This window comes from Phyllopteryx taeniolatus, chromosome 17 (genome assembly GCF_024500385.1).
Source record: "Phyllopteryx taeniolatus isolate TA_2022b chromosome 17, UOR_Ptae_1.2, whole genome shotgun sequence".
Classification (NCBI taxonomy): Eukaryota; Metazoa; Chordata; class Actinopteri; order Syngnathiformes; family Syngnathidae; genus Phyllopteryx; species Phyllopteryx taeniolatus.
This window is the reverse complement of record NC_084518.1, coordinates 4,509,424-4,523,467: the sequence shown is the minus strand read 5'-3', so window position 1 is coordinate 4,523,467 and position 14,044 is coordinate 4,509,424. Positions and strand designations below refer to the sequence as shown.

Sequence of the window (14,044 nt, the reverse complement as noted above, 5' to 3'; positions counted from 1 at the left end):
ACTAAAAATAGACCTTGGACTTATTTTAGCGGAATTTTATTTGAAATGCAATGCACCGAATGTAAAAGACATTCATAGAAATTGAGTTTTGTGAATAATTAGCTCCTAAAAAGAATAATAATGTGAATGAGTTTCCAGTCAGTAAACTATTGAGCAGCGCCTTGGCTTAAAATCAAAGCAAAAGACACAACAACAAAACTTCTCTCTCCATCCAATTCAAACAGAGGACAGTGGGTACGTTTTAACCACCTGAAACATTTCCGACCTAGAAAAACATCTCAGCTAACACCTACCAAATAACATAAACACTGACCTACAATCGGGCAGCAAAAATGAGGACTGATAATAATAATAATAATAATAATAATAATAGTGTATATTAAGTGGTTGAAGTTCAGAAATGCGCCACATATTGGGGTGGAACAAACCATTTTTGAGGCAGTGGGGAGAAAGTCTACGCCTTGCCGGCCGAGCAATGGCGACCCTCGCTAAAACTCGTGCTTGGCAATAATGTCGCCTTCCGCCAGATGGCAGCACCGCCTCTCGTGGAGGTGGGCCGCGGGTCACGTGACACCCTGCGGCTCCCTGTGCACCTGCAGCGAGGAGGAGGGGCGGGCCGGTCTGGATGCTCGGCGAGCGCCGCGACCGCCTTCCTCTCGCTTTCTCGCCACAAGTTTCGCCGAAAGGACTTTAGACTGAGCGGGGATGGAGGTACCGAACGCCTGCTTGTGCTGTTTGCTGCTGAGCATTTTGGGAGGTAAGTTTTGCTTCCGACGACATATATATATATATTTTAATTATTATTATTTCTTTTAATTATTATTTTTTTCTTTCGGTCAAGCCCTCGTCGCGTAATTAGAACGCCGAACCCGTGGCGACAAACCGGACACTCGCTTTTTGTTTCAAGGCATTCAAAGTGCTGCTAACTTTTGTTGTAATTCTCGCGACCTTCGCGAGGAGCAACGTTGACGCACAACTCGCTCAGTCTGTGTTTCAAAAAATAAATAAATAAATAAATAAAAATAAAAACAAAAAACACGTGAAAGAAATTGCCCAACTGAGGGCAATTCCTACCCAAGGTCAGTTTTAGAAAGCTCGCGCAGCGGAAACAAACGTCGAAACCACACTTGACTCAAACGGCCCAAAGATCTCACGACGGGATTTCGAGCCAAATGAAAAGATCCACAAATGTCCACGTTGGCGAACACGACGGCCGCGGGGGCTTTGGAACCTGTGGCTGCAGAGCTTCCAAGTGCCAAATCAAACTCCATCGAATGTAATATAAACTGGGATTTACTTGCATTGGATACTAGTTATTATTCAGCACTAGTGACCTTTGCTATAGAGTGCTAACGGGGGCTGTGGAGCCTAAAAGTCTGCTTTTTATTTGATTCAATAACCACTTTGTTATATATATAAAAAGCTTCTCTTTGAACATTTGAGTGGCGATTGTCAATTTCCACACCTTTTGTTATGTTTGTAAATACCTCCATAAATTTGTTTTAAAACTACTTCATGTGTCGCTGACAAGTACATGGGTGTGTTTAATGTCCAGGAATTTACTTTGAAACTCACAATACTAACTCCTCCCACTCTAAACAATAGCTGAAGCTGTGTTGTGTTTTTTTTGTTTCACTCCGTTTGCCGTTATATTGCAATTTGTTGAAATGTGTGTTGATTTTAAAGGGATGCCACAGGGCAGTGGCGTTTGGGTTCGAGCCGCCATGTAATAAAGAAATGCTTTAAGACTGTGTGGCATAGAGTGAATGTAATACAATGTTTAGATTTAGACCCTGTTTTTTTTTGCACTTCTTTTGTCTCATGGCTTACATTGTGTCTGTGTGTGTGTGTGTGTGGGGTGGGGGGGCTCATTACCGCCCTAATGGCAGCGTGGCCTCATCATTTGGGCGATGTTCCACTTCAGCAGACAAGAACAAGTGTCTGTCGAACTGGTAGCATTCTTTTGACAGTTTTGTCTCCAGGAGTAAATAATATCTGCAAACTGTGCTTAAAATGGCAAAAGAACAAGTGAGGGCATTTCTGCTGCGTTTTCTTTTTGCAGTACGACTGGTGCAATGCACGCGACTGTATATTTTTGACGAAACAAAACCAATATTACCAACAGGGTTGGGCCTTTTCAGTTTTTCTTCATGGGCTATAGGTGAAAGGCAGTGGTTAGTTCATCTGTCTCACAGTTAGGTTCTTGGTAATGAAGACAGTTAGGTTATTGGTAATGAAGACAAGCGTCGTATATTATGGCTGGACAGACAAAAAGTAAAGTATTTCTGGGTCATTTTAGCTGGCAGATCATACTTAGGAACGTTTGTTTTTCCATATCCATTATTTAAGATTGCAACAAAATAAACAGAACAGCTGGTCAAAAGAATTGAGAACCAACTGTACCTCAGCACTAAACAGGGACCCCACAATAATGCTAAAACTAAATCCGGGGGTAGAGTTAGCCGGTAATAGCGCTAAATTGAAATTATTTGAATTCGTTTTTAGTAACAGATTTTCAGGCGGTGTTCACTTTGTTTAATGTAGTAAAGATCAAAGCATTTGCTAAGCTTTGCATTGCACATCTCGTAGGCTTTACACGATCGGGATTTTTGGGACCGATCAGCGAGTTAAAAAAAAAAAAAACGATAACTGATCACCGATCCGATCACAAGATGGAGGAATGTGTCTATTTAAATGACCTGTTCATTTACTGTATATACTTGTGTACTTAATTGCTTGGTTTTGTTTGTTGGTGTGCTGTGAGATTTTTTAATTGTAAAATATGTTCCTCGGCTCCATAAAGGTTGGAAATCACTGCTCTAGTCAGGTCGTGTATTCTAATCAGTCAGGTCAAACCAACATTACAACATGACAGAAATAATGGGTGCTAACTTACTGTAGTTAAATTACTTAATTTTTAATTAAATGACTTCACCCACACCGAAACCTTAGAGCATGATTCAACAGAACAGCGTCATGTTTATGTCCAACTGTTTGTGATACCACTAGCTTGCTAGCTACATAAAATTTTATTGCCTGCTTGTGAGCATTATTAAAAGTATTAAAAGTACGTGAACATACCTCAAGCAAGCCTTAAACGAACGTCCTGTCCTGTCCTGAGCACCGGTGACCACCAACACACGTTTTCCCCCATTTTGTCCTTATAATACAGTCTGCTCGCTCCACTCTTGTTGTTGTTGTCACGGTAACAAGTGTATCCGGTCGAATTTGAGTTGGCAAGATAAAGTCCAATGATCGTAAAAAACGGGATGCGGTGGTATCGGAATACAAGATTTTATTGCAGTAGTCTGACATAGTGCAATCGTGAAAGAGCAAATTTGTCTTGTAGTCTGATCCGGGCATTACTTGTTGTCTGTCTCAGACGTGTTGTCTGTTCCACACCGCCGGCATGTTTTTTATTGTTTTAAAAAAAAAAAAAAAAAACTTTATTGGCCGTGAGATATTTCCAATACGACGTGACAAGGCTAAAAAATAAACTAGCTTTTGATTCAAATATACTGTGCATGCGGCGATGCGGAGTAAATGTCTTTTGCGGAGCCGATCAATCGGTGAATTATGAGATTAAAGCCGATCAGCCGATCAGCATAAATTGCTAAATATCGGCCGATACCGATCAGCCCGATAAAATCGGTGTGAAGTCTAACATCTAGTCCCAGTTCACTTCTGGCGAGCAAACTGACATCTCGGTGCACTTGTTTGGCGTGGACCGCAGTTTGGAAAATGGTGTTCAAAGTTGACCAAATGAACCACCCTCCAGTATCATAGGAATCACACGAATGATATGTTTACGTATCTGTTTTTTGGCCATAGAGCTGAATCAGTGAGTCTCTTAACCTCTGCTGGTGCTGTCATCCACCTCACACAGCATCTCGAGTGCTATCAGTAGCTGTGACAACACCGAATGCTAGCAGTCAGGCATTTCTTCCCACCTATTTGAAACTCCCCACTTCTAGCTGACCTTCATTTTACCTGCTACAGTATCTGTTGTCCCCTCGATGTCTACCACTGGCTCTTGAGGTCAATATTAGAACAATGTCACTGACCTCGGAAAAACAGAAACCTGAGGAAACAGAGCAAGCGCAGAGTGCAGTTACCTGATAAGAGTATAACAGAAGGCTGTGGCCAAGAGCCGGTTGCTTAGTTACCTTTTGAAAACACACTCACACTGATCCTGTGCTTGCACTTTGTGTGCGTGTACATGTTTGTTTCGAAAAGCTACCCTCCCCCTTTACATGCATGTTCTCCTTAGCTACTTTTACAGGAGGAAAAAAACAACTCTGTTGTTTTAAAAACTGAACATTGTGGCTGCTGTGACTAGTTTAACATAGCATATGTGTCATCAGGATTTTTTTATTTTTTCTCTTTACTAGCAAAATAACTGTAGCCATGTTTGAAAATGACAGTGAATTTGTAATGTAATACAGCCCATCAAGGTTCATAGGTGTGAGAAGAAAGATTAGTTGAAGCCTGAAGAGGACAGCGCTAGCCATCGTCATTTGCCCCGCACAGCTCGTAATGACTTCAGGTCACATTCAGCGGTCGTGACCCAGCCGTCCATTGCCATTACTTGCCTCCTGAAACAGGTTGCACATAAGCAGCCCCTCACTCCGTCCTTGAAAATGAAGCAGGAACATGTGGAATTAGATTACACTCAGGAGCACTACTTTGTCCTCCACAATCTGAGGATGGGGAGGATCGCACATGAATATTCACAGTCCCTGGGCCTTTATAGTTTAGCATGCTTGCGCCTCACGAGCCCAGTGCCAACTCCTGTTAAGCGATATGGGAATGTGAAATCCTGCTGATTGTGCCAACACCTCCCCATCCTCTCTCTTCCCTTTCTTTTCCCTCCATTTCATTTAAGAATTACTGAATGAAAAAATTGCTGCCTACGACAAAATGAATTTAAATGATTAATAGTAGTGCTTGTTTCTTGGTCCAGTTAATGGCTGAGCAGGCAATCTGTATTCACAGCCCATTTCTTTCTAATAGGTAAGGAGTAAAACTTCCTTCTGGGATGCATTCTCGTGGGACTATATTGGAAAGATTTTATTAAAATACCTTGGTCACATAGTCAGTGTCAGTGACAGATCTCAAATGTATGTTTTCTGACATTTAGACCAAAACACTCTGCTGACAGTATTGTGTTTAGTAGTATGTAAATCCATGTGTTTTATTTTATAATTTATTTAAAAATTTCACCCTGGTGACACACATTTTTTGATGTTTAATTTAAATTTAGGGTGAGTGACACTGGACAACATCAATCACAATTAGGCCTGTCACAAGAAATAGTATATCGACTTATGCTTATGATAAATAAAATGGACAACGATAGTTTTTCCCCAGACTCGATAAGTGGTCATTGTTGTGGTGAGCGAGCTTACGGGTCACACAGTGAGCCGACAGATTTGGACAGCTGCGCCATTTGCAGCTAGTGGGCTCACGGTAGCCGGCGGACCGGCACACTCTTGCCGGATTTGGCTTCGTCCAATACCTCCCAGCCTTGCTCCATATGCAGCGCATAGATTCACACAACAGCGACACTTAAGGGATATTGAGCTGTTTGTTGTGTTCGCTAGGCTGGCCGCGAGCTAACGAGCAAGCAAGTTAAGGAGCTAAACAGCGCGCTACACCGTGGCGAATTCGTTTAAAATGTCAGTGCCTCTCAGAGTTTTTGTGTGTGTTAGTCCCCAATTAACACAAACATGGGAATGTTAACTGTTTATTAAGCATAACTTCAGTGGCACACGTTATTCAGCAAGTAGTTGACTACAGCGAACGTCAATGTATATTCGATTGGCAGATGAAAGGCTCTTCGGCAGTGGACCAACCACACAGTAGCCGAGTTTACATGGGGACGTTTTTGATGTGCACTACATTTAATCGGAACGGCCGTGTGACATGCGCACCTCGTCGTGAACGTCAAATCATTTATCAAGAAGGAGGTCCGTTGTCTGTTCAGCAAAGTAAATGGGATTGTTTTTAGACATTTATTTAAAAAAAAACAAAAAACGCTTGATTAAAAAACACTTATTTAAAAACAAGATCTCCATCGCATACGAGCTCTGTTGGGAGCCGCCATGTTTAGGCTTTGTGTAAACGGATTTATGTTGAGACAAAGTGTGATGTATGCGCTATCCTGAATGATGGTATACTAGACTTTACACCGATCTGATCGGCCTCATCGGTATCGGCCGATATTTAGCATTTTATGCTGATCGGCTTTAATGTCATAATTCGCCGATCCGATCTATGACTCCGCAAAAGACATTTACTCCGCGTCACCATCGTGCACAGTATATTTGAATCCAAAAGCTAGTTTATTTTTAGCCTTGTCGCATGTCTTTTGACATAGTACTGTAAATATCTGACAGCCAATAGTTTTTTTTTTTAAAAAGGTGTGGAACTGACAAAACGCCCAGATCAGACTGCAAGACAAATTTGCTCTTTCACGATTGCACTATGATGTTAGACTACTGCAATAAAATCTTGTATTCCGATACCACCGCATCCCGTTTTTTACGATCATTGGGCTTTATCTTGTCAACACAAATGCGACCGGATATACTCGTTACCGTGGCGACAACGGCAAGAGTGGGTCGCGCCGACTGCAGTATAAGGACAAAATGGGGAAAATGTGTGTTGGTGGTCACCGGTGCTCGGGAGAGCGGACGTTCGTTTAAGGCTTGCTTGAGGTATGTTCACATACTTAATTTAATAAGATACGGCTCGCAAGCAGGCAACAAAACGTTATGTAGCATAGCAAGCTGTTGTCAAATTGTAATTTCCAAGAGACCGTGTAAAACCTAAATGTATGTTCAGTAAGAGAGATGGGTATTTGACAAAAATGCTTTGGGTAGCGAACCTCAGTTGTAAAATTTTGTCATCTACTGGATCAATAGGAGGAGTTTTCCTCTGCTTTTCCTTGTAACATATCCGTTTCTACAAGGTCATTGCAGCGCTGAACCTGCCAACGCTCCTGAGTCCAGCGGTTATCTTGCCACGGTTCTGCAAGGGTGATGAATACCCGCAAAGCACATTCATCACTTAGCCACTTGATGCCCAGCTTCTCCAACCCCCTCAGCACACTTTGCTCGTAATGGGAAATAATAATGAGCTCAGGGACAAATAAGATGTAGCTGTGATGATGATTATAAGAGTTTTGCACACCGATTTCTTTAAATGACCATGTCAGAGCATACCAGAATATTTTTTTCTCAAGACGACTCACACAGATAGATCTCACTAAATAAGTGTCCTGATTAGGATCATGTGTGTACGTTTAATGTATACCTTTATTCAAACTTTTCGATATGCAGTAGGTAGGACGTGATTTGCTGTTAAACTATGTTCACATGGTGTGTATTACAGTTTCAACTTTGAATTATTTTGACTCCAATTTAGCATCTCTGAACATAGTACCGGTAGTTGTTTTTAGGCTTCTCCAATTTTTAACATGTCCCTTATACATGTTAACTGCTTTATCACAGAAGTATAAAAAAAAAAATATGACACCAGTGGGGTGATCGTCATTAAGACTAAATATAACCCAGCTGACTTTTACAGGGGTTTTACTGGGCAAAATTGAGGTAGAGGTGGTACAATTTTGACCATCGCACAAGTGTTTGTCACGCCTCCCACCGGTTCAAGCCCTTTTTCAGTGCAGTCTTCACATATGTTTTTATTAGAGCTCAGACACACCGTCTAAATCCCCAATCGCAATTCACATTGACAGTAATGAATGAATAGCCAATCACTATCCAATTGTTACACCTTGCACTATTTTGAAATAAATGAAAAATCAAATTTCATTATTTGAAAACTATCTATAGCCCCCCCGGCTCAAAGTTTTTTTGGGGTTGGAAATTTTGTCACAAGACAAGAAAAGACGCATTCTAGCTGGCGCGAGCAAACGTTTTTCCCTCCGGAAAAAGCTGTTGCCAAAACGCTTCTTTTTAGTTCAAAATGGCTTACTTTAACCAGGATCCCTCTCCCCATCGTGGCCACAGTCTGTTTTGCCGGCCTCTGTGCTGTAAAATGCGTAAATCCATGCTGGCTGGCAACATCTGCCTCGACTAAGCCAGCCAGTTAGCTTAGCTGCTAGTTAGCGGTAGCTCTCGTCACTCATCTGCCAGGATGTGGTGAATGAATCTTACCTAACCTTTTCCAATTCATCTGTCGCGGTCCTAGTCTGCCATGAACATTCGTGTAGCTCCTCCGCATCGGATGCTTGCTTCCGCAGAGATGATCATCTCAGGGGGCTCTGTGATGCTTATGATCACCTAGTGGCTACTGTACAAATGCATACCTTGATTTGTTTTCATTTGGATATGAAAATTATGGTTGATTCGAGATTCGTTTTTTTTCAAGCAGATTCGCCAGTGATCTGAATCGGCCACTCATTCTTTCCTAGCACTAATTTTAGTTAAATTTTGCTTCCTTTTAAAAAAATAAAAAAAATAATAATAATAATAATTATTATTTTTTTACTAGACTTGTCACGGTCGTGCTGGAGCCCATCCCAGCTATCTTCGGGCAAGAGGCGGGGTACACCCTGAACTGGTCGCCAGCCAATCGCAGGGCACATATAAACAAACAACCATTCGCACTCACATTCACTGTTTTATATGACATTAAATTGTTAATGATAACACAAGTCAACTGTGTGTACAAACTGTCATTCTACATTAATTACATTGGAGGAGCACTGGTGTATTCTAGGTTTATTGTTTGGAGTCTTAATTTTACAATCTCACAGATTATTGAGGTATTTATCATAGGTTAAAGCACACTTGGTTAATGGTGTTTCATGGAAAAGATGTGTGGTTGTATTGAGATTTTATGGCAATAATGAGGGTGGTTAACTCTTCTTTTACTGAATCTGATGGCACCTGTGAGGTTGATGGTGGCGCAGCCCTGCACAGTCTCAAATCTGTCAGTTTAGCTGTCATGCTCTGTTTTAAAAACTGGGTTTAGCCTTTAGAGAGAGAGATGCCATTATCGTATGCTACTGTCTTGAAAATGTGTTATGACAGCCTATCTTTTGTTGCTGGTTCCAACTCTCATTGGACAAATTTTGCAGACAAGCCATACATATTGTGTTGTCCATGTCACATTATCAGCGAATGTCCAGGCATTCCTTCTCAGAGCCGAGTTGTGGGAAGATAATTGCATTGTGTCCTCCAGCAGTAAACCTTAGCTCTCCCGTCTAAGAACATTAGAGTTAATTGTTTGTCTAATCTTGAAAAATATTATGGCTCTGAAATGGCTGTGAGAAGGTTGGGGCGTTTGAAAGGATGAGAATGAGGAGGAGGAGGAGGAGTGGATAAAGCAGATGTTGATGGAGACATTTTTAGCGCACCTAGCTCATTAAAACACATGACACATTGTCAACTATGCATGTGGAAAAAGGCTAATCATGTCTGTTGAGTCCCACCTTAATTTGTCTCACGGGATGTTTTTTTTGGTTTGTTTTTTCAAATCACCAAGTCATATGATATACACTGGACAAAAGTATTGAGACTAATAAGCCCTTAAGATCTGTGTGTGTTGGCTGAAATTTTTATTTGATTTGCAGTCAGTTGTTTTGTTTTATTTTGTTCATTTCATATTGTTGACGTAACCTTCATAGTGATATTGCACTGACCTTTTTACCTGCTATCTTTCTGAAATGTCCTTTTTTTTTGTTAATGTTTTAATATTTCCGGGTGTACAGACGCCCATATGGAAGCCCATATTGTTTCTAAAGGCTGGACTGACTTGTATTAATAAAGTAATAAACTACATGAAAAGGTTTTGTTGTCAAATTTATACCAATAATAGATTGCCGCCAATGAATGCTTTGCCCGTCCGTCATCAGAGTCTCAAGCAAGGAGAATTATTCAGTATGTATGTAAATCTTTCCTTTGGTGAAATCTCAGTTATTGAGCTTTTTAGCAAAGTAATCCTGTCACATTGGAGCCGACTTGCTCAGTCTAGGACAACTCAGGATTGTGGCGCTCCAGGCATTGTTGCCTTTTCAGCATCAGCCAGGTTTGCATGTGTGTGTATTGACCCTGTTGACCACAATAAATATGCCAATATATGTTTTCATCTTTTTTTGGCAGCTGAAGGAGGAGTCAGTCACTATTAGCTGTTTCAGAGGAATAAAGCAAGACTTAATAAAGCTGGCCATTCGAGCCTTTCTACCTCCATGTGCCTGTCAGTATTATATGCAGTCCAGGTCTTTGTAATTGGATGACTCAGCAGTCTGTTGCCCATCATTAACCCAAGTATAATACGAATCCTACACCATTAAAAACACCCAGGAGTCTGAGCCTTTTATCACATTAAAAAAATATTTCCAACATTCAAGCAAAGTACACTCACTGTTGTTAGTCAGTCAATAAATACCTATTAAAAAATGACAAAATGATGCATGCGTCTAAGCCATTGCAGCCTTAGAAATTGTAAACCGTAGCAACCAAAATATATTTTGATGCATGCCAGACCCCTACAAAATGATTTAAATGACAGTAATAGTGATCATGGAGAGAAATTTTCTACATTGCATATTATTTATCTCGATTTAAGTTTTCATCTGCATAAAAAATGTAATATGACCCCACCTCTCCTCTAGTCCATTTCGTTGGTGAAAAAATATCGTACTCACCTGGGCTGCCTTCCGCCATGTTTCACAGCACCATAACGTATGCATTGTTTTCTTTTTCTGTCTGAGGCAAGGCCTCTTCTTCATCCTGTTCCATTGTTTGTAATTTCTTCTTTCTCCCTTTGCTGCTCCATAGTAGTAACGATTATTAAAATAGGAAACGGCAATACTTACTGCCTTACGGTTTATCATTAACACATAAACAGGTTCTTCTCTAGTTGGATTTAAAAATAATGGAATGACAAATATAGATTTGGCATTACGTGCACACACTTTTCTCTCCATTTTAATGACAGTTCCTTGGAACTGTAACAAAATATGCTTCAAGTTTGTTTCTTTCGGTTTTAGTGCCATTTGGAGGCACTCCAGTAGTGGAAACAGTGTTTTTTTTATGAATTCATTTTGTGGCTATGGGTTTGCAACCAGGTGGACACGATCGCTTGTACTTGTGCCCGTGCTGCTGTTATGCTCATGCTGTCAGTGGAGCTATACTGTAGCTATGATGATTGAGACATCTGCTTGAGTTGGGAGTTGTTATGGCCCTGTGCCTGAACCACAACAACTTAAATGCAACACTTAATCTTTATAGGAAAATCAGCATAATGTTGAGAGAGATTACTTAACCAGAAAACATTTGTGAGATTCTTGTTTCTACAAATTTGCACAATATCATAAATGTGCTTGTGTTCTAATACGTAGGTGGGCACAATTTGGCCATTCTGCTGCAGTGGTTACTGATAGGTTCTTGGGACACCAGCTGTTAAGTTTATTAATGGAAGTCATATAAAATTCAGGCTCTTAACTGTGTCTGGCTTTCTCCTAGAGGCTAGCAGTTGAATGAGACCTCTTTTACCTTCTTCAGCTGAAATGGTATGGGCATGACAGCCATACATTGAATCCATCTGTGCCTGGCATCTATATGATGAAAGTAAGGAGGGGATTTAGTGGTAACTGCTCTTAAACATCTGTCGAGCTGTAGTAATACAGTGATGACTTATAGGCATACAGAGAGACTACCCACAATTACATCCTGCGATTAATATACATCTGCTTGTATTATAGCAAACCACTTATTCATTTTTGTGCAAATATTTTGAATGGGGAAAAATGTCACTGTATGACAACAACCTTCAGGGTCCGAAATACTCAAATAATTTTGTATAGCATTTCTTGCGCTATACAATTAGTATTTTATGTTGATCGGCTGATTGGCTTTAATGTCAGAATTCCCCAATCTGATCAATGACGTCATTGATCGGCTCCGCAAAAGACATTTACTTCATCGTGTACACTATATTTGAATCCAAAAGCTAGTTTATTTTTAGCCTTGTCGCATGTTTTTTGACGTACTACTGTAAATATCTGACAGGCAATAAAGTTATTTAAAAAAAAAAAAAAAAAAAAATCATGTCAGCGGTGTGGGACAGACGACACGTCTGAGAGAGACGACACGTAATGCGTGGATCAGACCACAAGACAAATTTGTTCTTTCACGATTACACTATGTCAGACTACTGCAATATCGGTATTCCGATACCACCGCATCCCATCTTTTACGATTACTGGGCTTTATCTTGTCAACTCAAACCCGACCGGATACACACGTTACCATGGCGACGACGACAACAATGGCTCGTGCCATGTGTGTTATAAGAACAAAATGGGGTACGTGAACATGCTGGCGTTCTGTCGAATCATGCTCTAATGTTTTGGTGTGTGTGAAGTAATTACAATAAAGTAATTTCATTACAGTAAGTTAGCACCCATTATTTCTGTCATGTTGTAATGTTGGTTTCACCTGACTCATTAGAATACATGAACTGAATAGAGAATACTTAGGAACAAGTCATTTAAATAGACACATTGCTCCATCTTGTGATTGGATCGGTGATCAGTTATCAGTTTTTTAAACTCGCTGATCGGTGATCAGCCCCAAAAATCCTGATCCTGTAAAGCCTAATTATAAACTTATTTTAATTAAGGGATATAACTTATTTAACAAAAATCAGATTCATTGAATAATCGAAAAACTAATCGACCAATTAATCGATTATTAAAATAATCGTTAGTTGCTGCCCTAGTTCTTTCACACCTATAATTCACTCTCTCTGTTCCAAATCATTTGATACATTTGTGAAGTTATTTTCCCCCCTGTTCCAGTTTCTTTTCATGCAATAAAAAAATCCAATAAAACTACAACAAACCATGTGACACACTGTCCCTTATTGGACAGTGGTGGGCACAAGAATATAAACTGTAAGTAAGTTTGCTTGGCAGAGTAGTGAATAAAACACAGCTAATACAGCAGATTCTTTTTCGATTACAATAATAATTTGGTAGTCTCCCAGGCTACGATACAGCAGCCAATAGCTGAGTGCACTTGAACGGTACGTCGCAAGCACATTGCCCTCATGTGAAACGATGTGCTGCTTGAGCATGTACAGTTAACCCCAGCATGTTCACAGTTTGGCATTCACAAATTCACCTATTCATAGATTTCTTTTGGCAATTTTCTTGAACGTGGCAAAAAAAATTCCCAAAATAATGTTTGTTATTTTTGTCCCAAAAATAAGCATAGTAGTTTCATTGAAAACTCTAAATTGCCCGTAGGTGTGAATATGATGCCATTATAGCCATCTGGTGGTTGACTTGTGTGGCAGGCCATAATGTTGGCTCTGTTTTCTTTTGTTTTGTTTCTGTTGTATTTCCTCTTGAGATTGAAAATGAGAGATTTTCTTCTGCTTACCTGAGGTCAGGTCACAGGGCAGCAGCCTAAGCAAGGAAGCCCAGACTTGCCTTTCCCCAGCCACATTGTCCACTGATAATTTAAATAAAGGTTTGGATTTGTATTGAGTCTTTGATTTATTGTTCAGCCCTGATGATTGGCCACTTTCATGATTTATTAGCAGTACATAAATAATATCATGTTGATGTACAATGTTATTCATTCCTATAATTCCCATTATTTATGAACAGCCTGCTCTTCATAATACTATTTACAGATGTTTGGGTTGGATAGTTGGCTGTTAGGATAAAATGACCCAAATACACAAACTGACAAGTGTTGAAATTCGGAAGGATCAGGGCTCTGCATCTTAATGGGATTATTGCATTTATCTCAACTTTCCAGACTTCTCTTCCTCGTCCTTATTTCTTTTAAACAAATCATCTCATGCATATCTGAGTAGGGTGTAGAATACATGTCTTCATAGTGTGTCATGGCTTACTGGATTGTCACTTTGTTGGGGATATCTTAACTAGTTCAGCAGGGTTATTTTTAACATTCCCAATTGCATCTTGTCACTTAACATTGTATGTGGAGTATTTGTTTTGTGCATCCTTCTTGTGTCTGTGCTGAGTGTGTGTGAGCTG

The 14,044-nt window shown here is 40.2% G+C and overlaps 1 protein-coding gene across 1 annotated transcript in view; it reads left to right on the top strand.

Annotated features, from left to right (window-relative positions):
* The first annotated feature begins 610 nt into the window (after positions 1-610).
* cxadr (CXADR Ig-like cell adhesion molecule) overlaps positions 611-14,044 on the top strand; it is a 49,099-nt gene continuing 35,665 nt past the window's right edge. The window contains exon 1 of the mRNA XM_061751563.1: positions 611-757. Coding sequence (XP_061607547.1) covers positions 706-757 — 52 coding nt within the window. The 5' untranslated portion in view covers positions 611-705. The remainder of the gene's footprint in view (positions 758-14,044) is intronic.